Consider the following 25,826-nt stretch of genomic DNA (forward strand, 5'->3'; position numbering starts at 1 on the left):
GAGAGAGAGAGAGGGTAAAANGATTAAGTTTTTGATCTTTAGGTTTATGCTTTTGGGGTGTAATGAAGGCTGTAATTGAGGGAAAACCGTAACAATGGCTATTTTAGTCATTTTGGTCGAAATTGATGTCATTTTGAAAGTTTAGGGATGAAACTGATTAAAAAAAAAGATGAGGTATCGGACTGATTATACCTCAAGTTTAGGGGAGTGAACTGAAATTTTTCCTTTTAAATAAAATAAAAGGTGGAGGTGGCATATGTAGAACATGATTTGTGTATATTCCAATCCTTCATTTAGTATAATATAACAGGTTTTGACTTCTTTTAATTAATTTTTACTTGGGCTATTGGTTCATATACCTGCTTATCTACTATTTTATTTGAAATTTTGAGAAAAAGTGTATGGGTTGTAGCCCAGAGATAATTGTACTATCCATCGTCCCTAGTTGCTATGCATCTAATATGAAAATGATTTTCTAAATCTTATCTTCTTTAACTGATTTGATTTTTCAAATTAAGTTTCCTTGTGTATCTCAATCAGTGATCAATGAGATCCGATTGAGGGGGAGTTGTATCAGTATATATACGCATCAAAAATTTAGAATGTATTGAGTTTTTTACAACAGAAAAATCTATTGTGTTGTTTGCTACATAGTCTACAAAACTGTTTTATAAAACTCATTGATATATTTGTGCTTATGCTCACTACATTATTTATCATCTGTGTGATTTGAGATCAGTGTTTTTGAAGAAGAAATCAGAAGGCGTGTTGTTCCTTCACTTTGGATTCATTTTTGTTTAAAATAGATTCATCAGTTGTAAAATCAAGTTCATTTGAAAGACTTATAAAGTGATAATGATGTATATCACTACTTGACCTGGCTGTAACTCTATGCATTAGTGGATTTTTTTTAGTATGGACTACTTTAAAAGTATCGCAGTAACGTTTTCTCGAGGGAGCGAGCTTTACACTGTTGTTAATAAAGTCTATGTGTATTTGTCTATTCTTGATAAAATTCTAAAAGTATTGAAAGTCTGGTTCAATCCTAATTCGTTTCATTCCATTTATATATTTTCATGTTGTCATCATGTAATAGTGACCGTTTAGGTTTTTCGCAATATCTTTATAAATAGTTCGTTCGTGTATGCTTGTTACTACACAAAGGGAGGCTTTGGTTTAGCCGCCCCCCCCCCCCCCCCCCCTTCCCCCTCTCTCTCTCTCATCTTTTACTTTTCTTTTAATAATTTTGAATAAGGTTGGAGAAATTTTAACTACACACCCCTAATCTCTTAATACACACCCTTATTGTTTTATGTTTCTATTGAGATTTTATAAGTAAGCTAAATGACCAAAACATACATCTATTATTAAAAAAAAAAATACACTCTAGAAGTATTCTTTCAACGTCTTCTACCCTAAAATCGTCGAAAGCACGTCTTCTCACCTAACCTCAATTCTTCTCCACAATTCATTTGGGTTGTCTTTTTTTTTTCTTTTTTCTTTTTTGTATCCGTATCAGCTTTAGTTTAATCTTACGTACAGATCATATTGTCAAGTACTGCATCTTTATCAACTTTAGTTTGATCTTGCAGATTATATTGTCAAGTACTGTATCTTTATCATGACATGTTTTATCGAATAACTAGCTATCAATGTTTAATAGCTATTGTACTTTTACAGTTGTACTAGCTTGTGAATTTTGAAAACTTGTATTGGTGATTTGGAGTTAGGATATAACAATAATCATTTGATTATAATTGAACGATGATAACCAAAAATTTCTAACAAAAATTAGACGAAATAATATGTAAAGAGGTATCAAATAGTAAATATATATTAATTATATTAAATAACGAATATTTAATAAATTAAGGGCATTTTAGGCAGTTTGGGATGTGTATTAAGTATAATACTGAAATGAAAAACTTGATAGGTGGTGTATTAAGTAAGGGGTGTGTATTAAGTAAGGGATGTGTATTAAGATATTAGAGGTGTGTATTAAGATATTAGAGGTGTGTATTTAATTTCTCATAAGGTTGTGTGCCTATGTAAGTAACACGAAAATTAATGGTTTGCGTAAAATGAAGATTATTCAACCACTCTATTTTCAACCTCCTCAAAGGTATAAAATTGAGTAAATTGAAATAATGGACCACCAGAGCTGTGTTTGCTTCAAGCCAAATATGGTGCAACTTCTTGCATAGGCAACACGAAAAGCCTCAATAACTGTTAGAATTTCAACATCCATGCACTATTAACAATAACATGATGAGCAAATGCACCCTTGAATATGCCATCTGAATATCTAAATAGTCCCCCAAACCCTACTTCATCAAGCCTACGAAATACCCAACCAACAGGAGGAGTAGCGCAACTCACTAGAATGATTTTTAGATCTTTGAGCAAAAGAGTCGACACAATACAAGCAACTGGAGTGCTGTAGAATAAAGAGAAGCAAAGTCCCCAAATGAAATAAGCGAAAAGTGCTAGTCGTTAGTTTTTCTGATTGAAATCTCATTATCTTTCTTAAAGGTTTTCTAGGCCAACAAACTAATTTATGTCAGGAGTCGCTTTCTTCTGTTTGGCCACCAAGAACAAATTTAAGAGTAGTGCTACATACATCAAAAAGTTATACCAAAATCTAATACCAAATTATGTGGCATCATATGTGGCAACTCCATGTCATCACATTCAATTGACATTTTGCATATTCATTTTTTAAATTAATAAATAACCCTAAAATGTAATAATAATAATAATTAGTTTCTTTATATGAATGAAAGATTTGATGAGATTAACCTAGAAATATCATAAACTATAAAAAAAAAACCTAGAATATCAAAAAACTAATCATCAAACATACACAGCCGTAGGACATATATGTACGTTAATCCGTGTTACTGAGATTTTTCGTTTGTTCATTGGAAACTTTTCTCATCAATCTAGGTTAATATACAAATTTCAGAAAAATAGGACTCAAATATTAGTAACTTGACTTTGGTCTTCGTAAATAATGCTTGTCACTCTATGCGAACAAAAGAGTTGCTCTACAAATTACCATGATCATAGAGGCTATGGTGCTTCTTGGGATTTGGGGATACTTCCATTCCCATAAGGGTTGGAACTCAGAACGAGTGGACGTTGAGTAACAATGTTTTTTTTAGTTATGAACGTTGAGTAACAATGTTGGAGGAAAGACTTTGGGTTCTAAATGGGAAGATGCATAGAGGTTGATTTTGTAATTTTTATTTTAGATTTTGTGATTTTTATTTTTTGATATCTATTCAAAATCAAACATTTTACATTTTATTAAGACATGGAGGAAAGTATTAGTTATTAGTTTTAACATGATGATGTGGTATGTGCCACATCATTTTATATAGAGTTTTTGTATAATATTTTAGTATCTTTAGCATTTTTCTAAATTTAAATCTAACTTCAATTAACGTCGCAGAATTTCAAACCTAGGTGTAACTTGACCACCTATAGACGGTCACTGAAATTATTTTGTAAGTTAGTCCGAACTTGGGTTTAGGGTTTAAAACCCTAATCTTGGGGGCATTCGGAAAGAAGTTCGGCCGGGTAATAGTTTAAAAAAAAAAAAAAACCTAAATTTATCGCGGTTATTGTCCTCCACACACGCGTCCACGACAGTTTTATCCAGCGCATCACGGCCAGTTTTACAAGAACCTTTCCGAGCGTCTGGTCTCTCTAGTAGTCTCTACCGTGGGAGAGGCACAAAAACCAATCCCAACAACCCCAAATGGACTCCATAGATGTCCTCTACCCCTCCCCCGTATGCTCCTATTTAGAACAAGAACTCGATAAGCGCTTCAACGTCCTCAAGCTCTGGACTGCCCCCAACAAAACCCAGTTCATCAAGGACAACTCCACCTCTATCCGCGCCATCGTCGGCCACGGCGGCGTCGGAGCCGATGCCGAGCTTATCGAGAGTCTACCCAAGTTGGAGATCATCTCCAGCTTCAGCGTTGGGATGGACAAAGTCGACTTGAAGAAATGCAAGGAGAAGGGTGTGAGGGTCACCAACACCCCCGACGTGTTGACCGATGACGTGGCTGATATTGCTATTGGGTTGGCGCTGGCGGTGATGCGGAGGCTGTGCGAGAGTGATCGGTATGTGAGGAGCGGGATGTGGAAGAAGGGTGACTACAAGTTGACCACAAAGGTTGCATTTTCTCTTTTCTTGATCACTGTTTTATTGCATTGTTGTTGGTTATGAGTTCAATTGGGTTGCTTGGTTTGCTTATTTGCTTGCTTTTTTAATTTGGTTTTTCTTATATGCAATTATTGAAGTCAACCCTGACACTATGCTGTTTAGTTGGGTTTATTTGAATTCCCAGTTTATGATTGTGGTAAAGTTTACTAATTGTTAACACAGAAAGGACGTTTACCCAAGTTCTTGAATTTACATGGTATGGTTGGTGCTTGTTTCTCTGTTTTCTGTGCAAAGGCGAATTAATATTGGTTGAACTAGGCATTTCTCTAATTATCGTACTCTTATGCATGTGAGCTGTTTTGTGTCATTCTTACTGTTGTGGAGTTTGTAGTGTTCAGTAGTTTGTGTAATTGCTTCTGCACTTCTACCTTTCATGTAGAAAATTGCTGCACGGTTGAGTTCAGGTCCTTTGGAGCTTTACTTCAGCTGGCTATGTGCTATATAGCCATGTCAAGCAAATGGAACCATAAGACGGATAGTCTTTAAGAAGTACCATTTCTGGATGCACAAGGTGTTATTAGGGTATTTTGATTGTGTGATGTTTCTGAAAAATATTAGTGGATATATTGTTAGTTTTCAATTACTAGCCTTTGATTTGGCCTGCCAGTTGAATATTTGAAGAACTTTTTAAATCGGACATAGTTGCAGCTGTGATATGAAATGTCAAGTTCATCAATTGACAGGAAAAAAAGGACATTTTTATCTGTATTTTCTTTACCCTTTTGTCTTCCTCATCTAGATTGTTTCCCCGTTAGTAATAATTTTCCTTTCATTTCAGTTCACCGGAAAAACAGTTGGTATCATCGGTTTGGGAAGAATCGGCAAAGCAATTGCCAAGAGAGCTGAGGCTTTCAGTTGCCCCATTGCCTACTTTTCCAGAACAGAAAAACCAGAATTGAAGTACAAGTATTATCCTACTGTTGTGGAACTGGCCTCCAAATGTGATGTTCTAGTTGTTGCATGCGCACTTACTGAAGAAACCCGCCATATTATCAATCGTGAAGTCATTGATGCTTTGGGGCCAAAGGGTGTTCTCATTAACATTGGAAGGGGTCATCATGTTGATGAGCCTGAGTTGGTATCTGCACTGCTAGAAGGCCGATTAGGTGGTGCTGGCCTTGATGTGTATCAAAATGAACCAGAAGTGCCAGAGCAGTTGTTTGGGCTTGAAAATGTGGTGCTCTTGCCTCATGCAGGAAGTGGCACTACAGAAACTCGTTGTGCAATGGCTGACCTTGTTATTGCGAATCTTGAGGCTCACTTTTTGAACAAACCATTGCTGACACCTGTGGTTTAACAGTTTGAGCATCCATATATATAAAGTCCAATGGAGGCATCGTCTTGTTCTGGCACTACTGTATTTAATAGCTAAGATGATTGTTTCAGATTGGCTAACATGTTGAAACAGCTGAATAATACTAGTCCATTATTGAAATAACCTCCTGGCATCTTAAAAGTTAAAATACATGCTTGGTTCTTGGAGTGATCGGTTTGCATTACATCCACACTCATCCATCTGTTTCAATATAGTGCAGCAGGAGGCGCTTTTAGATTCTATTGGAATTCCAGTCTTGAAACTATTTCTGAAGTATTGGGCATTTTCTGGCGTCCAAGCTTTGAGTGCAAGACTGCAAGGTTTAGTGATTGGTTGCATTGCACCCATTCATCCATCTATTTCAAAGCTAACAAACTTATAATTTGATGAGCTAAGGTACCTATCATTTGTAGGGAGTGGTTTCATATGGACGTTTCAATGATTTGATGTCATGTGGACATTTGAATGATTTGATGTAAGAGTCGTCTAACTATGAATAAATTTTTTAAAAGAACAAAAAAAAAGCAGCAATTCTCTTGGACCACCACAAAACACAACCTCCATTTCTTGCTAGTCACACTCCATACATTTTGGAGGAGCCAAACCCCAAAAGCAACCCAAACCCTATGAGAATCCCCCCAGCAATGGAGTCCATATGTGTCCTCCTACCAATCCCAATGTCCCCTTACTTAGAACAAGAGCTCGAGAAGCGCTTCAACCTCTTGAAGCTTTGGACCGCTCCCCACAAGACCCAGTTCATCAAGGACCACGCCGCCTCCATCCGCGCCATCGTCGGCAACGCCTCCGCCGGCGCCGACGCCGAGTTGATCGACTCTCTGCCCAAGTTGGAGATCGTCGCCAGTTACAGCGTTGGGATTGACAAGGTCGACTTGAAGTACTGCAAGGAAAAGGGTGTGAGGGTCACTAACACCCCCGACGTGTTGACCGATGACGTGGCCGACATTGCTATTGGGTTGACGCTGGCGGTGATGCGCCGGCTTTGCGAGAGTGACCGGTATGTCAGGAGTGGGCTGTGGAAGAAGGGTGACTTCAAGTTGACCACAAAGGTTACATTTTCTCTTTTCTTGATCACTGTTTTATTGGTTGTGAACTTTTGGATATTGTCACTTTGCTTCAAATCAGTAGTCAGGGGTAGGAATAGTGTTTGTGCAAAATAGTTGTGGGTCAATGTTGCTCACCGAAGATATCTGCATTGCTCATACCAATATGTGTGTTACTAGGCTTTTCATTTTCGTCCATGAACTATAACTGTTCTGATGTTAGGATGATATCAACCCAGCAGGCAGCAAGAAATATGATAGTGTTGGTTGATATAGGGGTCTATGATGTACATTTGATTTGTGAAGAAATCCTGGGTTTGTTTGGACTTTGGAGTGGATTCTGCATTGCTTTGTGTAATGTATGAAAAGGAGAATGCAAAGTAGTTTTAGTGGGAACCAAGTTCTTGAAATTACATGCTATGGTTGGTGCTTGTTTCTCTGTATCCTGTGAAAAGGGGATTGGTATAGGTTGAACTGGGCATTTCTCTTATCATTGTACTCTTCTGGTGCTGTTTTGTGTCGTTGCTACTGTTGTGGATTTTTGAGTGCTCAAGCGTTGGTGAAGTTACCTCTGCATTTCTACCTTTCATGTAAAATAATGTGCCTATTTGGATTTAGGACTTTGGAGTTTTTCTTTTAGCTTCGTTTGTGCTATATAGCCATGTAAAGCAATTAGAACCATAAGATGGCAAGTCTTTACGATTACGATTTCTAGATGCTCTAGGTGTTCTTAAGGTATTTGTTTGTAAAATATTTCTGGTAGATATTAGTGTGATTTATTGATAGTTTCAAATTACTTGTCTATGATTATGACGGCCAGTTGAATATTTGAACTGGAGATAGTCGTAGCTTTAATATGAAATGTGAAGTTCTTCAAATGGCAGCAGGAAAAAAAAAAACATATATAGTTTTGTTTTACCTTTTAGTCTTCCTGGTATAGATTGTTACCCCTTTTCTAATAGTTTTCTTTTCGTTTCAGTTCACTGGACAAACAGTTGGTATTCTCGGTTTGGGAAGAATTGGCAAAGCAGTTGCCAGGAGAGCTGAGGCTTTCAGCTGCCCCATTGCCTACTCTTCCAGAACAGAAAAACCAGAATTGAAATACAAGTATTATCCGACTGTTGTGGAATTGGCTTCCAAATGTGATGTTCTAGTTGTTGCGTGCGCACTTACTGAAGAGACCCGCTACATTATCAATCGTGAAGTCATTGATGCTTTGGGGCCAAAGGGTGTTCTCATTAACATTGGGAGGGGTCATCATATTGATGAGCCTGAGTTGTTATCTGCACTGCTAGAAGGCCGATTAGGTGGAGCTGGCCTCGATGTGTATCAGAATGAACCAGAAGTACCGGAGCAGCTGTTTGGGCTTGAAAATGTGGTGCTCTTGCCTCACGCAGGAAGTGACACTACAGAAACTTGCAATGCAATGGCTGACCTTGTTATTGGGAATCTTGAGGCTCACTTCTTGAACAAACCATTGTTAACACCTGTGGTTTAACAGTTTGAGCATCTGTATATAAAGCCCATGGGAGGTATCATTTTGTGTTTCCTTGTATAATTTTGTGTTAACCACTTTATACTATATCGATTTTCCTTTCTTCCGACTTCATTTGCCTTTTTTTTTTTTTTTTTCCCTTTCTCATGGCATGTTGCATTACATTTGTGCAGTCATCTTTTCGTAGCTTCGACTCCTATGCCGGTATTGCCCCGATGGATGTAGAGAAGTTTGTTCTATTTTCTTTTTTGGTTGGCTTAATACAATAAAAATCTGCAGCCATCATATAGTGATACCAACTATTAAACTATACCCGGTTATTAAGAGAATTATATAGCAGAATAAACACTACGGTGTTAGTGTCAAACCAGTTATCCCCTTTTGACTTAAAAAAACATGGATGGATTTGCAACAATTCAAATTACCCAGAACTTTCTGTTATTTTATTTTTTATTTTTATTTTTTTATAAAATACTGACAAAAGATTAGGTGATATCAGCTCCTCTGTAGCAGTCTGGTGAGTGACAGAGCACCCACTCTACCCTAAAGGAGACCGCTACAACCGGGAACCCACCGCCCGTCCCTTATCAGAAATTTTATTTAAAATAATAAAAGAAATTACGTGAAAAGAGGAATGGGGGACTAGGCCAAACCATTCCAATTACAAACCAAAACAACATACAAAAAGACATTGTTTCTTCTACCCATAAAAAACCAAGCAATCTTCCCACTATGAAAACTGATAATTAAGGATACCCAAATAATCCGCTTGCAAGAAACCATGAAGCTCAGTAGGAGGATTATCATACCAAGTAAATGAAGCATTTGACAACCCCAAGTTTGCCATCTTGTCAGCTACCATATTTCCTTCTCTAAAAATATGACTGTAACGGAAGTTCATTTGACGAATTATAGAAAGACAGTTATTCCAACGAACTCTTAAGTTCCACGGAGGAGAAAAAAACCTGGAAGAGAAGCAAGCTACCACACTAACAGAGTCACTTTCCAACCATAAGTAGACCCACCCTTTATCGTGAGCAATTTCAATTGCCAAGATAACATCATAAAGTTCAGAATAACAGGAAGTCCATCCAAGCGAATGACAAAAACTCCCTAAAAACCCACCTGAGGCATCACGAAACACACCCCCACAAGCTGCTGGACCTGGATTGCCTTTTGTTAAACCGTCTGTGTTAACTTTGATCTAAGGAAAAAACCAAGGCTGCCATAAGACATGTTGAATTCTAGGAGCCTTACTACCTTTAGGAGCAACTCCAAGAGAGGCCAATAAACAGGCATCAAAAACACCCTTATAGTGACCAGGAGCAAAAATGCCAATTTGACGAATCCATGCCATAATAGAGCAACACATTGTATAGAAATTTGGGGATCGATTATCAAACCTTAGCTTATTCCGAGCCTTCCATAGAGCCATGAAAGTAAACATGCTAGCTGCTAGCCACAAATTAAAAAGCTGCGAGGAGAAAGGCTTTCGATAGTAGCTCTTCCAAAAATCTATCAGGGAGTTGAAAGAAGATAAAGAAGTGCCAAATTGAACAGCTAACCATCTCCAGACCCGTTGGGAAAAAGGGCATTGTAAAAATAAATGCAATGATGTCTCACCAGAACAATAACATAACTGACAGATAGTCACAACAGGAATTCCGCTAATTTTCACTCTATCATCAGTTGGAAGCCGATCAAAAAGAATTCTCCAGACAAAAAAAGAGTAACGAGGTGGGATGAATGATCGCCATACATTACAAGCCCAATCTTTGACAGTGTTATGGTGTTTCAGAAATTCATACCCAATAGAAAAAGTCAACTCACCGGAGGTAGAGGGCTCCCAAATAAACATATCTGACTCATCAATAAGAGGGAGTGCCAAATCTGAAATCTGCCTAGCCAAGAGCGGAAAAGTTTGGCAAAAGAAGGGAGGAAGCTGCCATGAACGATGAGAAATATAAAATCTACGACATGAAGATTGCTGAAATAAGACCAATTTGAAATACCCAAAGTCTCCAAAATAGGAGCTTGAAGCCATTTATCCTTCCAAAAACACACAGTTTTACCATCTCCAATTAACCATCGACAATTTTGTCTAAAACCAGAACCAACCGACCGAAAACCTGGCCAAATTGAGGATTTGCGATAGCCCAGCTTGCAGGCAGATAGAATAGGATACCTGACTGAGAGAATGAAGAGATTACTAAAGTATCACTAGTGATTTTTACTGCCTTGTTCTCTTTAAACTTGGCCTCCGGAGTCCGGACACACCAAACACAAGCAAGAGAACTAGTACATGAAACATTTACAATAAATAGACCCTCATTGTTGTTTTAGTCTATCCAGCCTTTTTGTGAGAATATTGCCTGAATGTGGAGAATCATGGAATGTATTTCAAAGAGTTTTGAGTTCCAACTCACCGGAAAATCTCAAGACAAAGACATGCACTGTCCAGTTCCATTTCAGCAATATATGTTTCATTTTGATAACAGCTAAGTCATCTTGTTTGAGGTTTATTAATCCTCATCTTTGAATAACTTGCTGTTAGAATGGTCGTTATTCACACTGTGTTTGATGAAATTTTGTAAGAATGATCTACACATTGTGTTTTAGACATTGTACGGTTGAGACATAGAAATACAACCTGAAAGTGAGCCAAATAAGGAGTCATGCTCTTTAATTTCAAAGCGGGATCCCACTCTGGAAAGGGACCACACACACACACTATCATAGCAAATAAAAACTATACATACATTTTGTCTTGCCTTAACTTTTTTTTGGTTACAAAATGATGGCTGGGAGAGCTACCATTCTGGAACCGGAGCAATTTTAGGTGGCCTCTCCTCAAATGATGTTTTTCACAAATTAGGGTTCGAACCAAAGACCTCCTATTATCAGAGAATCTTTACAGCTTCTGCCTCATTTGTAGCCTAACATGCTTCCACTAGACCGACTAACCTCGTTGGGTGTCTTGTCTAAACTTTACTTACATGTTTGGTTTGCTCATTATCTCCGTGGAATGTATCAAAATGATAAAGCATAAGCATGCCCATCTGTACATGCATCTCCTCTTGATGGCTAAATAACATTTTTCCTCCTGTGTGTCCTTCTTATAGTTGTGCAAGATAGAGTAGTAAAGTCTACAAGATTCCATATAAGTAAATATAGGATAAAGTATACTTGTTAAATTTAAAATATTCGATATATAGATTATGAGTACATGATGCATATTGAGTTTGTGTTTTGAGATGAAAATGGGAATCCGTTAATAGTTGCTATGAGCGTATTGAAGATACTTCGGTGTCTATGGGTGAAACTACTAGCTTTAAAGAGTCATTACACACAACGTGGTTATAACAATTCTCTCATGCAGTGGTGGAAGGTGACTCAAAAAGCTTCTTATATACAATCTGAATGGAAAAACTATGGCACCCTAATGCATTCAATCTTTAATCCAAGATATCTAGTGGCTAGCATCTCATTTTCAAGTTGTGTACTTTCGACATATTCACCATGAAGCTAACTTTGTGACAGACCGTCTAGTCTCCGTGAGAATTGCATCGTCGACTCTTGTAGTTTAGTTTTACTGCTTACCTTTTTTTACTGCTTAAATTTTTATTGTTCTGAAAGATTCCTCTGTTCTTATATAATCAATAATTCAGCCGAGCTTTAATCCCTTTTATCCTACACGGCCGACGGCGACATTTGCATTTGTCGTTTCTCGCTGATCACCACAAACACACCTACCATTTTTAGTCAGAGTCTCTCTGCCACTTCACAATAAACTCCACCTTCACAAATCACAGCCTCTCCAAACCTTTGGGAGTCGCTGCAATCCAAAAGCAATCCCAACCCAGATTCCAAAACCACCCCTAACAATGGAGTCCATAGGTGTCCTCCTACCAATCCCAATGTCCCCTTACTTGGAACAAGAGCTCGAGAAGCGCTTCAACCTCTTGAAGCTTTGGACCGCTCCCCACAAGACCCAGTTCATCAAGGACCACGCCGCCTCCATCCGCGCCATCGTCGGCAACGCCTCCGCCGGCGCCGACGCCGAGTTGATCGACTCTCTGCCCAAGTTGGAGATCGTCGCCAGTTACAGCGTTGGGATTGACAAGGTCGACTTGAAGTACTGCAAGGAAAAGGGTGTGAGGGTCACTAACACCCCCGACGTGTTGACCGATGACGTGGCCGACATTGCTATTGGGTTGACTCTGGCGGTGATGCGCCGGCTTTGCGAGAGTGACCGGTATGTCAGGAGTGGGCTGTGGAAGAAGGGTGACTACAAGTTGACCACAAAGGTTTCATTTTTCTCTTTTCTTGATCACTGTTTTATTGGTTGTTGTTGGTTATGAGTTCAATTGGGTTGTTTGCTTTGCTTGTTTGGTTAGTGTACTTCTGTAGTATTATCGCTTTGCTGTTTAGTTGTTGGGTCTATTGGAATACCAAGATAATGATTCAGGTGAAAAGTTTACCTATTGTTGTCTCAAATCAGTACTCAGTGGCAAGTTTGCTCAGTGAATATGTCTCCGTTGCTGTTCAGATGAGAGGATTGTGCGCTCTTTTCTGTAGTGTATGAGGAAGAGAATGCAAAATCATATCAGGGTAGTTGTTTTTTTTTTTTTTTTTTTTTCTGTTCTCTGTGCAAAGGTAGATCGATATTTTTTGAACAGTGCATTTCTCTAGTAATTGTGCTCTTCTGTGTGTTGCTACTGTTATGGAGCTTTAGTGCTGAATAGTTTGTGTAAATGTTTCCGCACTTCTGCCTTTCATGGAGAAAAATGTTGCACATTCGGAATCTAGGACCTTTGGAACTTTTCTTTTAGCTGCTTTTGTGCTAAATAAGATGGAAATGGAACCATAAGATGGAAAGCTTTAAGATTAAAATTTCAGGACGCCCAAGGTGTTATTTGTATATTTTAAGTGTAATATATTTCTGACAGATATTAGTATGATATCTTGATGGTTTCCGATTACTAGCCTTTGATTATGCCTGCCAGTTGAATATTTGCTATAGGAACTGACTTAATTCGACATAGTTGTAGCTTTAATATGAAATGTCAAGTTCATCATTTGACATGCATTTTTTTTCTTTCTTTTTCTAAACCCTTCTGTATTCCTGGTATAGATTGTGGAGGCCCTTTTGTAATAGTTCTTCTTTTATTTCAGTTCACCGGAAAAACAGTCGGTATCATCGGTTTGGGAAGAATTGGCAAAGCTATTGCCAAGAGAGCTGAGGCTTTTAGCTGCCCCATTGCCTACTTTACAAGAACAGAAAAACCAGATTTAAAGTACAAGTATTATCCTACTGTTGTGGAATTGGCATCCCACTGTGATGTTCTAGTTGTTGCATGCCCACTTACTGAAGAAACCCACCATGTTATCAATCGTGAAGTCATTGATGCTTTGGGGCCAAAGGGTGTTCTCATTAACATTGGGAGGGGTCCTCATGTTGATGAACCTGAGTTGGTATCTGCACTGCTAGAAGGCCGATTAGGTGGAGCTGGCCTCGATGTGTATCAGAATGAACCGAATGTACCGGAGCAGCTGTTTGGACTTGAAAATGTGGTGCTCTTGCCTCATGTAGGAAGTGCCACTACAGAAACTCGCAATGCAATGGCTGACCTCGTTATTGGGAATCTTGAGGCTCATTTCTTGAACAAACCATTGTTGACACCTGTGGTTTAAAAGTTTGAACATCCGTACTTGCAGACCATTGCAGGTATCATCCTGATCTGGCACTACTCTTCAATAAGTAGGATCATTGTTTCTGGACTGGCAAACTCATGTCGAAACAGCTGATTGATACTAGTCCATTATTGAAATTATCTCATGGCATATTTTGCTTGTTTGTTTATTGATAACCGCATTGTACCCATTCATCCATCCATTTCAATTTTCGGTTTTCATTTATGACTTGACCAAATTTGTTTGCGGTATCGCAGTGGCATGAACCTTTGCCAATGAATTTTAAGTAGCAAACACGATTGGGAGATTATCAAAACAGTGCACTAAAATATGGGCACCCGATAAATAATATTTGGTTCAGATGTAGTGGCCGCCGCATGAGGCTTTTAGATTCAAGTGAAATTCCAGTCCGGAAAATATTTCGTAAGTAGAATCCAAGGACATATTTTAGCGTCCAAGCTTCGAGTGAAAGGCGGGTTTCACCTGTATGAAAGTAGGCTTTAAATTGGAGGGTACATTGAGGAGAGAATGGTTTATGAGAAACCTATAAATCTAATGACAAGCAATGTTTTAGTAAGTAATGCAGTAATGTTGAGATGAGGGAGAGCACCATGGATTTTATGGACCTCGAGTCTGCTTTGGCTGCATATTGAGCTCATGTGGTACTGCTACATTACTGAGCTTAGGCAGAGTATAGAGTCAATGTCTGGAAGGGCCTTGTGTTGGAACTTGGAAGGAGAAAAGGCTAGATTTCTATTTGAACTCGACATACCTTTCTACAAAGAGTGCTAAATTGTGTTTCATATTGTGATATGTTGCATAGAAGAGGACCTACTATAGCTGCAAGTCTGCAACTGTATGGATTCCTAATTTTCAATATTAGACCAGACTAAATATCCGAAATTTGTGAAATGGAACACGAACTATAATGCCCTACTGGTTACTTGTTTGCAACAGATTGTCATGACAAGTCTCTTCAGCATAAACGTAAGCCTTTTCAAAGTCACTGAACTCAGATTCCTTTACGTTCCACTCCATTGCCTGTTTCATTTGACTTGTAATGCAACAAGACCAATTTTGAGGTTCCATAGTTCCATTCACTATAACATTTTTCTTCTCGAAACGATATTAAACATTCAAACATACAAAAACATCAACCACCCAAGATAACTCAAGTTTCGAACTCCCAATCTCTCGGTCAAATCCTTGTCTCAAAATGGGGCCGTCTGTTTGCCTGGATATAATACACGGATAGGATAAATAATTTCCTATCTGACGAGGTGTTGTGTTTGGACATCCTGATATTATTTAGCCGGATATGACCATTGTCCCTAATTGAAAAAGAAAAAGAGAATTCTATCTTCTTCTTCGACCTCCATCAACCGACCTCAGTCACCTTCAATCGACCTTGGCCGCCATCAACCGACCTCATCTATTTCATAAACCTTTACCCAGATAACTCCGGAAAAGATAAAACGCCAAACTTGAGTGAAGTGCCCATTCTCTCGGTCAAATACTTCTCTTCTCCACCAACCCTTGTCTTCAAGGATCCAAGTCATAACTCCTGCTTCCTAAGTGATTGGTCGTCGGCCAGGACTGTTCAGGTCCGTATTCTTACTCCAATGAGCTTTGTGTTTGTGTTCTGGGTTATATGCGTTATCACCTGCTAGGGAATTTGCCCATGCCATTGCTCACTCCAGTGTCGAGAAAATTGATCTTAGATGGATACCTCTTCAATGTTACTCTGATCCATTATCTATCATTTTATTCTGAGAGAGGACAAGAAGAATTGCTTTGCTTCGTTTATTAATATTTAATAGGCTTTCAATTGAATTACTGAATTGTTCCCTCCCTATGTCAAAGTTGAAGTGAATTGTTCTCTATTTAGGATTGTATTCTTTTGAATGTTTATCAATAGAACTATAGAGAATGATGTGTTTGTTGTATAACTTACAATGTCCGAGGAACAAATTGATCGTGTCGAAAGGCCTAGATCAAAAGATATCAGTACTTTCTCGCACTGTCGGTGTCATTGAATTTTTGTGTGTGTGTAAGAATTAGCCCAGGTGACATTTTCATCCTAGCTTGCGCTCTTTTCCTGCTCAAACAAGAAAGAAAGAGAATTGGAATTTTAGACATAGATATATACAATTAAACTATGAAAAGCATTGATAGCATTCATATTGCTTGCAGGTAGTCATTTATCTCATAGCATCCTCATTACAGCATTGATTGTAAGTGACCATTTGTTTTTATTGGACAGGAAGATCATCCTATAGAGCGTATGCACAAAGTCTACACCTCATTTTGCTGCTGCTGTGTTGCACCGTCTTAATCTCTTATTCCTTTTCAGGTAAGTGCTTGCTCAAATTCTTTGTCTGATTTTGATGTATAGTTAATGTATTTATGCTTTCTGTGTTATTGGGTACTCATACACTTTTAATATTGGACTTCCCTGATTGCTATTGTTTTTAATACCGGTAACATATCAGGCTATATGGTAGCTGGTCTATGCTGTGTAAACTTTTAGATTGGAAAAAAAAATTAATGAGCCGTTTTTTTTTGTTGTTGATATTTACGAGTCCCATTTTTAAAAATTGTATGAGGGAAAAAAGTAAGGAACTTGAAAAGTGATTAATAATTATAGTACAATACTGCGATATAATAACTATAACTCCAGTATACTCACTGTACTCTTACTGTGTCACCCAAATTTTTTTTCCTATCTGAACATGAACTCTCTGCTAATACATTATGACTTCCATTCACAATTTCATATTGAAAAAAACTTTATTATGTTTATAATCCTGTTTTTGGTTTTGTTTTTGCTGTTTAGTTGTTTCATTCTGTTGCTTTTTGATTATGTAGGGGTGTTGGAAGCTGTTATTGATAAGATAACGTGTTGTGATTTTGGGTGAGTCATGTGTAGAGTGTTTATGTGATGCCCTTACCCAGTTTCGATGCTTGTGTTTAGTGTATTCAAGTTCTAGTTTCATGGTTAAATACTTATTCTTTTCTTATTTTGTGGTATCGTTTTCTTTAGTTAAAAATATTATATGATTATCATGTGTGTGTGTGTGTGTGTATTTACTTTAAATATTTGTTTAGCTTTGGTTGTTCTTATCTTTGTGGTAAGATAAGAAGGATTTGGTGTTGATGGTGGGTAAGCCAAAACAGAAACAAAAAATAAAGAAGATAGAAAGTGAGGAAAGAGAGGGGAGAAGAAAGGAAAGGAGAGTGAAGAAAGAGAAGAGGGGTGACAGAAGAAAAAAGAAAAGGAAAGTAGAACAGAAGAAAGAGGGAGAAGAGTTAGAGGGAGGTCAGGTTGAAAAGAAGAAGACAGAGGAGGGAAGGGAAAAGAGAGAAAAGAAAATGGGGGAATGAGAAAACGGCAAGAGGAAGAGGTGAATTTGGTTTCTTTGTATGCTGGGTTTATTTCCAGAAGGAAGGAATGAAGTTTTGCCATTCGATGTGGATTGGGTGAGGGGGATTATTCTGTTTGGGAGATGAGTGGATGTTCTGTCTTAAACATATTTTTGCTATGATTTTCCTTGGTTCAGTTCATACGTGTTAAATTGAGATGATTGTGTGTACTATTGTGAGTGACTTCTGATTTTAGTTTTCTTCTCTATTAGTCTTAGTTGCTTGAACTTTAAGCATGATTTTTTTGTTGCTTGTTTGTGATTTGGGTGGTTCCATTACTTGTTTTCTCCTGGAATTTAGTCTTAAGGGGTTTGGGTTCCTCTGCTAGTATGCATCATTTGTTTCAAGGGTGATAGAGTTTGTTGCTGCTTAGTTTGGCCAACTAATTGTCTTCTATTTTCAAATGCAGTTACTGTTTGGTTGGTTTAATTTTGTTGTTGTTATGATTGGTGGTTAATAGAGCTCTTTGGAGTTATTTTTTCTCTTTGAATTTATTTATTTCTTTTGGTTCAGTCTTTTAAATAAGTGATGATTAGAATATGCGATTTGAGTTTATTCGCCTTGTTACTTGCTGTTGTTATTTGTGTTCGTGAGTGCAATGGTTTTTATTGTATTTGCAGTGATATGATGTCAGTGTGTGATTTCCCGATTTGTGCGGTGGGAGCATGAAAATTATATATATTTAGTGAGAGGGGGTGTTGGCAATGTGCTTATTACTTATGACTTGACCGTAAAGGCACGATCATTGAGCTTAGGTAGCTCGGGTTGAAACAACCAAGACATAGCTAAAAGGTTTGCAGTGGCATTCCTAATATATTTTAGTTTACGGGTTGCAGTGGCATTCCCATATGATATCTAATTTATTGAGCATGCAGTGGCATGTCAAGTGATTAATAAGTTTGCAGTGGCAGCTGGGTTCTTTTCTGTGATTTGTTTGATCATAGTGTTGATCTTGTTTCAAATGAGTGATTACGAGTTCTTGTATAAGCCATATCTCGGTGTTGCCGTGACATATTTTGTGAAAGATTGTAGTTGAAGAATGCTTAGTTGGTAACGTGTTCTCAATTTCTCAACTTTGTGGCTGTTTCTTGACATTGTGATCAATCTTTACTTGGTTTTTAGAGTCACTCACTGAGCGTTAGTTTGCTCATCCCACAATGTATTTTGTGTTTCCAGGTCTGTTAGTTTCCTTTCCAGAAGAGTTTGGGTTGTGTGCAGCTCAGAGTAGGATTTTCTTTCTTTGGTTGACTTATTTAAAAAAAAGGCTTTCCTGTTGTAAGTAGCTTTTGAATTCCATTTGGGTTTTATTTGTAAAATGTAAATTATTTCTGCTGCGAACATTTTCTCTATCTTTATTTTTACACCGAATTACTTGCTCATATATTTCGTATTTGAAATTTCAATTTCGGCTCATAACAATGCTTTTGTACAATTTGGGACCGGGTCGTTTCAGTTTATGTTTCTATTTTGTTGATTTAGTTATTGATTTCTCTGTTTGATAGTACCTGAAAGAATTTAGAGGGGGGCTTTTGTTGTTAATGTAAACTGGTTTTTAATTTAATTTTCTTTTAGCAATCTCAATCTGTAGCTTTTTAAAATTAAAGCTTTTTATTTCTATGATCATAATGTAAATTGGGTTTACAAGTAGTTTTGTTGTTAAGGTAATCTGATTTTTATAATTGGTTTTGAATCTTTAGTTTTCTTTTAGCAATCTCAGTCTTTAGCTTTTTAAAATTAAAGCTTTTAGTGATATATTCACTCTTAACCTCAAGAAGAGATTAACACTTATGGCGTAGTTGCGTAGTAGTAAATCACCTGGAACTAATATATGTACATAAAACAATTAATATGAATTACTGGTATTAGTGTCTTACTCATTTCTACTTACTCTGCATCAAATGACCATGGAAAACCTACTAGTAAGTTCCATAAACTGTGTATTTTTCAGTTTTCCAGGAACCATGAGCACAGGAGGATCAACTTCTTTTGGATTGACGATATATTAATTTAAGAAACTTTATTGCTTGTGTTTCGCACCGTGTGAGAGAGCAAAAGACTTCCACAGTTCAACTGCAGAGCAAAGGAATTTGGAACTTTCTTTCTACAAAATTTGCAGCCCCACCTGCAATGGCTGCCATAGCATTTACACCCCAGGTTCAACGACCTCCCTTGCCCTTATTTTCCGCACCCAAATACCCAAAACCCAAAACCAGAGCCCCCCTCCAACCTCCTTCTTCCTCTTCTTCAACTTTACAGCTCGCCTATGACCCCTTCGTTCACCAACTCGCCGAGTCCCTCGACGACTCACTCCCCTCCTCCTCTTCTTCAGCTCTCCAAAACCTCCGAGACTCTTCTGTTCAAACCGTCCTCTCAACGCCATGGCCCACTCGCAAAGATGAGCCTTATCGCTTCACAGACACCTCCTTCATCAAAAGCTCTCAAATCACTCCAATATCTCGCCCACCCAGCTTTCCAACCGCACCGGAAGATACCAAGTTTCCCCATTTGGATATTGTCGATGGGTTCCTTGTGAATTCAATAAATTTGAGCGAATTGCCGAGTGGGGTTTATGTTGGTAGCTTGATGGAGCTTTCAGACGAAACAATCATGAAAAGGGTGTCTGAGTTTCTGTCCAGTAGCTCTCAGGGAGACTTGTTTTGGTCCATTAATGGAATTGGGGCGCCGGATTTGACTGTGGTTTATGTTCCAGCAGGGTGCCAGGTAGAGAATCCTATATGCTTGCGCTACTTTTCCAATGAAGGAGGTGAAATTAGGTCACATAAACTGCCATTATCGAATCCAAGGGTGCTTGTGTTGGTGGAAGCGGGAGGGGAAATTGGTTTGATTGAGGAGTTCCTAGGTGGTGATGGGGACAAGTGTTATTGGGTTAACTCTGTTTTGGAGGTTGGGGTTGGAGAAGGAGGGAAAGTTAAGCATTCTTATGTTCAGAACCAGTCTGTAAATGCTGCCCACATCAAGTGGACTTCTGTTCGCCAGGTAATTTCTTCTGCTCTATCTTTTCTTTATTTTTTTTGTTACTTGGTGAATTGGTTGTTAAATTTTGTGTAAATATCCATACTTTGAGAAGACTCTAGTAATGGAGATTTGATTCGTTTTTTTAACCAGGAATCTGCTAGTACGTATGAGCTTGTCGAAGTTAGCACTGGCGGAAAGTTGAGCAGACACAATCTCCATGTTCAACAACTAGGACCTGACACAATCACCGAGTTATCAACACTGCACTTGTCTGCTGGTAATCAAACCCAAGATCTACATAGTAGCATAGTCCTGGATCATCCACGAGGTTATTCCAGGCAACTACATAAATGCATTGTGTCTCACTCTGAAGGAAAAGCTGTATTTGATGGGAACGTAAAGGTTAACAGGTAAAGTGATTTTCATACAATATCAGATTGTTCACATTTGCTGCTCAACAATACAGTTAGGCATTGTGTTTGTCCCTCATAAGTCTTCACTGTTATATTTTCAGATACGCACAACAGACAGATGGTGGGCAACTAACAAGAAGTCTTCTTCTTGCACCCCGTGCCACTGTAAATGTTAAACCAAATCTTCAGATTATTGCTGACGATGTGAAATGTTCCCATGGAGCTGCAATTAGTGACCTAGAAGAAACCCAGCTCTTCTATTTTCTGGCACGGGGGATCAGTTTAGAGGCAGCAAGAAAGGCTCTTGTATATTCCTTTGGTGCTGAGGTGATTGAAGGATTACCTTATGCTTGGATAAAGAAAAAAGTAGAAAATCAAATTAAAGAATTGTTGGAAGGATCCTCATAATTAAGACATAATATGTCATTGTTTACTGAAAATGTAATTGTCACTCAGATTATTCGAACAAATTTTGTGTGGTATGAAATTCTGGAAAGCTTGATGCGCCAATTGTTTCCCAAGCAAAATTAATCAAACCCGTTCTCTTATAGGAGTTATAGGGCCATGGCTTGCCTTGTGTTTTTCCTTTTGCCAATTATGTTGGCCGTGTGTTGCATTTTTGCTTGACAATGTGGAAAGTTAATAGTAAATAGTAAATACTAATGCCTTCTTCTCGTCTCTTCCTCGTTGCTTGCAACTGGTAAATCTGATCTCAGACTTCCATAGTTGTTCAGGGTGTCTAGATGTTTTTAAAATTTAAGCAACCATTGCTTTCACAGGATCCAAAAGACATCTAGTATGATTGTAGCGGAGGCACTGTCCTGTCCTAAATACCAAATTCCAAATCCAGGTTATATACAATTTTTCACTTTCCTTGAAAGAAATCTGACCTCTAGATCAGTTTATAGTAAACTCGACATAGTGTGCTGAACTGAGGATCGCCTTTTGTTAGAAGGAGAAAAGGCTACAATTTCTCTTTCAACTCGACACGGTGTGCTGCCTATTAGTTTGAGAATCTTAAAAAAGATTGCTGCCAATCATTTTGAGAATCTTTTTGCTCTCAATGCAGGTACACATAACAGAATGCATCTCCCAAGTGACATTACGGTTGATGAAGTCAAATGTGCTATGTTTAACATAGGTGGGTTGAATGCAAAGTATAATGTTCTACTGCCAATTACTTTGAGAATCTTTTTGCTCTCATAGTCGTAGGAAGAGTTTTCATGGAACACAAACTAAAATGCCCTACTGGTTGCTTATTTGCAATGGATTGCCATGAAAACTCTCTTCAGCTTAAATGCTAGCTTTTTAAAGTCACTGATCTCAGATTCAAGTGCTGTTCCACTCCATTGCCTGCTTTATTAAAAGATTCAAACTTTTACTCCAAGCAGAACACTTTTGAGGCTTCCATTCACTAAAACATTGTTCTTCTCAAAAACGGAAATAACATACAAATAAAAGTTAAAACCATTTTGTGCTCTTATGATCTTATCAGTGGGCCTATAAAATACTTGTTTTGTTGTAAATAGTTATTACTTAGTGGGTATTCTTGTAATTAGCCGACTAGGGTTGTTATTGTAATTTACATCATGGCTTCATCTCTATATAAGAGATAGTTCCCTACTCAATAAGATATACATATTCTCTCATTCTTTTGGTTGTTTCTCTCATTTCTCAATCTATTCTTTTTGTTTTACAAGACGTTATCAGCACGAATAGTTCTAATATTATCTTGTTTTCTATTGCATGTGAAGCTCTAAAAGCAAAGGATGATCTTTCAATTTGATTCATCGAATTCGCTCTACATTGACATGGAAAGCTCTGAAATCGATGATCAACCATATGAGGATCATTATCTATCCAAGCTCTTGGATTGGCTGAGTAGCTACACAAATGGCATTCTCTGTTCTACACATAAAAGATGGAGATTATCCGTTCTGCAATGAGTAACGTTTTCTTATCTTAATTCCAATTCATATTTGCTAGCCTTGATTATATGATGAACAAATCACCATGAAGCATGAACCTATTGTCTTTGGTTGCATTTTGAAATCTATATACGATGCATGAAGACCTAAATTTATATTCTTAATTTATTCAGATGATAAATACGTATGTGGTATATAAATTTGTTCATGTTTTGTGATTGAAATAGAAGACATAAAAATCTTCAGGGAGACCAGTAGCCACCGAAATAAGCCCAATCGCATGCCTAGTAGTGCATACCAAAAGGCGCATGGATGAACGAACTTCAAATCCACTATCATTCTCTGACATTCGAACACAAGAGCGTGAATGCATTCTGGAAGTAATGCATGTAACCGGTAATGTAGGACCATTAATTTTGTCATTTATATCAACGGTTACATATATGGAATATTTATGCCTGAAGCATTTAGTGATACAAATTAACATTGCTCATAATGAGGTTTGAATAAAATCCATTTAGAAATGTAACGTCATTTGCATAATGACGCGTAGCACTGATTATGTTACTTAATTGTGACTTAATATATACGTTTTGTTAGTTACAGTTTTGAATTGTATCAAATTCAATGTCATTTAAGGGCATATAATGCCGGAAGCATTTAAGGGCATGTATAAAGACGTTATAACCGGAAGCATTTAAGGGCATGTAATGCCAGAAGCATTTACCAAGTTATAACCCATATGTTATGGTACAAGCATTATGGGTCAAATTATTGTTCAAATTACGATAGACGATATGAGTTTAATTTTCGGTTATACCAATTAAATTATGTCATTATAATCCATTATGCTAGAAGCATGAGTTTTGATTTTTAATTATGCGATTATTACATAAACGTTATGCCAGAAGCATTTATCCAATTTAATACCTATGTGTAATGCTAGAAGCATTAATGAGATTTGTACTCATTGTCTTTGGTACATACTTAACCGCTGCATAAATTACGTCAGTTTTATTTAATCAATTCTCTATTATGTTATCATTTATATGAATTGTTATGGGGATGTAATGACGCATTTTGCCGGAAGCAATTAATGACGCAAATGAATTTATTTTGCACGTAACCGCTACGGTGTTGACATTTATTGGTTCAGTAAATATCAATTTTATTGCATATACATTATGTCAATGAGAATTAAATTGTTTCTGTTATAATTTAATTTATTTTAGTTTAATATAATTACTTTCACATTAAGTTTGTCTGTTATGATTTAATAACATATATTGCACTGGTTTATGTTACATTGGTGAATATTAATGATGTTAAGCCAGAAGCTTAAATCAAGCATGAATATAAATGAAATTGAGCTAGAAGCTCGACGTAAGCTGCAAAGCTAGAACATAAGCTCATCATGTGTCGCCTTGAGTCTATGACAATGATTATAATTTTTCTCAAACTAGGCTCACCTAGTTGGATGCGATGTCTAGGCAAGTACTTTTGAGGATGTGTACTTAAGTGAGCCTCGCTCCACCACCTCATCATGGCTTACCTGGTCCCGTATACAATTGGAGTTACCGAAAGGGTTGATTAATAACATTGCATTTCTTGGTAGACCATTCTTAGCCCAGTAGACCTACTCTCCCTCTACGGGACCTAAAAGCCCAACATTTCTCTCAGATTGTGCCCCGTAGGCTAGTATGTAGAGGCTAGGTTTATTTATTTCACTTTAATTACAGTCAATTCCTTTGGTCCAGCAGAATCAAACAAAAGGAAAATAATCTAATGACACTGGTTTTTCATACCTAGTCATTATGTATGTCTATAAGGCACTCCAAATACTTTCTCATAATGACTGTTGTTAATATATTCACCATATTTAATATGTAGTTAATTGCTAGAAGCAATTACACATAATTACATGACATATTCACTAGGATAAATTAGTAGCGTGGAATTGATTTCATCAATTGTTACATGATTATAATTTGAAAATACATGTACCTAATGAACCGGTAGTTCAGAAATGAACCAGTGGTTCAGAAATGAACCAGTAGTTCATGTATAAATCAAACTTGTAGTTTCGATAATCCCTCCATTAAGAAACTTGAAGTTTCATTCCAAAATTCACCAGACATGATAAAATCGGTAGCTTTTATCATGTTAATTGGTAGTCTCCAGAAGAAATTATTTGAAGTAGACATCTTCTTTGCCTGAAGCAAATCATAATTAGAGAATATTGAAATGAAAAGGCTTGATGCCCTAGAATCTAAATCAAAATGGATACGTGTTATCAATATTAAGGAATTGAGCATTCTCGTCTGGCTGACAAGGCAAAATACCTCTACGTTTCAGAAGAACGTTATCAAAAGGTAAGTTCATTAAATTCAATACTTAAAACGTTGAAACCGTTTAGAAAACTGGTGTAATATCTTTGCATAACCTTCGAATGTGCGGCCACAGCGTACATTGAAGATATTAAAATTTATTTGTCACACCCCAATTTTCGATGGATAAATTTCAAAAACTAAAAACAAATACTGGAAATGTAAATGTCGATAAATTCATCAACCGAGTTAAACATTTAATCTCCTTAATTACATCAACTTCCAAAAGTCTAGTAATAAACAACTTCGCTCACAAGAGCTTAAAACAACTACCATAAAAATACAAATAAATGTATCTCGTCAAAAACCCAGCCTTAACCCTGTCTTAACCCTGCTGATCATCACCTGCAGGTCTAACCCCTACACCATGAATTGGTGCACCGGGTTGTAAACAACAAACCCGGTAAGCTAAAAAGCTCGTATGAGTAACTCCCAATTAATAACTCAACAATCCTAACATCACATATAATTAAAATTGATAATTCCTGCCTTGATAACTTAGTTCAGGAATCACCTAAAAGCAAGAGAAATCAAGAGAAGCAATTAAGAAAAACACAATAATTCAAAATCACTCAAAATCATAAATGAAACAAATAATTAAAAAGAACGCAACAACTCACAATCAAGCCAAATCAAAATGAAATCCTGCAAAAATGCATAGTTCAGGAAATACTTAAAAACAAGAAATTTTAAAAGACAACATATAAGAACATCAAACAATCATTTCTCTACTCTTACTTATGAGTTCGCCAACACTTAGTCATCCCCCATAAGTAACCAACAAATGCGTACTCATGGGTTCGTCAACACTTAGTCATCCCCCATGAAGTACCGACTGACAGACTAGAGCTCTATACTGACCGTAACCAATCACCCGGCCAAGGCTTGGTTCCCGGT

At 37.4% G+C, this 25,826-nt stretch overlaps 4 protein-coding genes across 4 annotated transcripts; all 4 read left to right on the forward strand.

Moving 5' to 3' along the window:
* The first annotated feature begins 3,670 nt into the window (after positions 1 to 3,670).
* On the forward strand, positions 3,671 to 5,718 carry LOC101292137 (glyoxylate/hydroxypyruvate reductase A HPR2-like). Its single transcript, XM_004302852.1, has 2 exons — positions 3,671 to 4,186; positions 5,016 to 5,718. The coding sequence occupies exons 1-2, from the start codon at positions 3,764 to 3,766 to the stop codon at positions 5,532 to 5,534; spliced, it is 942 nt and encodes a 313-aa protein (XP_004302900.1). The 5' UTR covers positions 3,671 to 3,763; the 3' UTR covers positions 5,535 to 5,718.
* A 478-nt stretch (positions 5,719 to 6,196) lies between these two features.
* Positions 6,197 to 8,111, forward strand: LOC101291843 (glyoxylate/hydroxypyruvate reductase A HPR2-like). Its single transcript, XM_004302851.1, has 2 exons — positions 6,197 to 6,619; positions 7,593 to 8,111. The coding sequence occupies exons 1-2, from the start codon at positions 6,197 to 6,199 to the stop codon at positions 8,109 to 8,111; spliced, it is 942 nt and encodes a 313-aa protein (XP_004302899.1).
* Positions 8,112 to 11,892: 3,781 nt separating this feature from the next.
* LOC101291545 (glyoxylate/hydroxypyruvate reductase A HPR2-like) lies at positions 11,893 to 14,002 on the forward strand. The gene is made up of 2 exons (XM_004302850.1): positions 11,893 to 12,415; positions 13,284 to 14,002. Exons 1-2 carry the CDS (start codon positions 11,993 to 11,995, stop codon positions 13,800 to 13,802), a joined length of 942 nt encoding a protein of 313 aa, XP_004302898.1. The 5' UTR covers positions 11,893 to 11,992; the 3' UTR covers positions 13,803 to 14,002.
* Positions 14,003 to 15,072: 1,070 nt separating this feature from the next.
* LOC101292430 (protein ABCI7, chloroplastic-like) lies at positions 15,073 to 21,199 on the forward strand. Its single transcript, XM_004302853.1, has 5 exons — positions 15,073 to 15,406; positions 16,066 to 16,155; positions 19,174 to 20,222; positions 20,352 to 20,611; positions 20,716 to 21,199. The coding sequence occupies exons 3-5, from the start codon at positions 19,353 to 19,355 to the stop codon at positions 21,020 to 21,022; spliced, it is 1,437 nt and encodes a 478-aa protein (XP_004302901.1). The 5' UTR covers positions 15,073 to 15,406; positions 16,066 to 16,155; positions 19,174 to 19,352; the 3' UTR covers positions 21,023 to 21,199.
* The last annotated feature ends 4,627 nt before the right edge of the window (positions 21,200 to 25,826 follow it).

The sequence above is a fragment of the Fragaria vesca genome, linkage group LG6 (assembly GCF_000184155.1).
Source record: "Fragaria vesca subsp. vesca linkage group LG6, FraVesHawaii_1.0, whole genome shotgun sequence".
NCBI classification, from domain to species: domain Eukaryota; kingdom Viridiplantae; phylum Streptophyta; class Magnoliopsida; order Rosales; family Rosaceae; genus Fragaria; species Fragaria vesca.

Coding starts and splice junctions, on each gene's coding strand:
- LOC101292137 (XM_004302852.1), top strand. CDS start 3,764: ATGGACTCCATAGATGTCCTCTACCCCTCCCCCGTATGCTCCTATTTA. Junction 4,187..5,015: donor ACTACAAGTTGACCACAAAG/GTTGCATTTTCT, acceptor CTTTCATTTCAG/TTCACCGGAAAAACAGTTGG.
- LOC101291843 (XM_004302851.1), top strand. CDS start 6,197: ATGGAGTCCATATGTGTCCTCCTACCAATCCCAATGTCCCCTTACTTA. Junction 6,620..7,592: donor ACTTCAAGTTGACCACAAAG/GTTACATTTTCT, acceptor TTTTCGTTTCAG/TTCACTGGACAAACAGTTGG.
- LOC101291545 (XM_004302850.1), top strand. CDS start 11,993: ATGGAGTCCATAGGTGTCCTCCTACCAATCCCAATGTCCCCTTACTTG. Junction 12,416..13,283: donor ACTACAAGTTGACCACAAAG/GTTTCATTTTTC, acceptor CTTTTATTTCAG/TTCACCGGAAAAACAGTCGG.
- LOC101292430 (XM_004302853.1), top strand. CDS start 19,353: ATGGCTGCCATAGCATTTACACCCCAGGTTCAACGACCTCCCTTGCCC. Junction 20,223..20,351: donor AGTGGACTTCTGTTCGCCAG/GTAATTTCTTCT, acceptor TTTTTTAACCAG/GAATCTGCTAGTACGTATGA. Junction 20,612..20,715: donor GGGAACGTAAAGGTTAACAG/GTAAAGTGATTT, acceptor TTATATTTTCAG/ATACGCACAACAGACAGATG.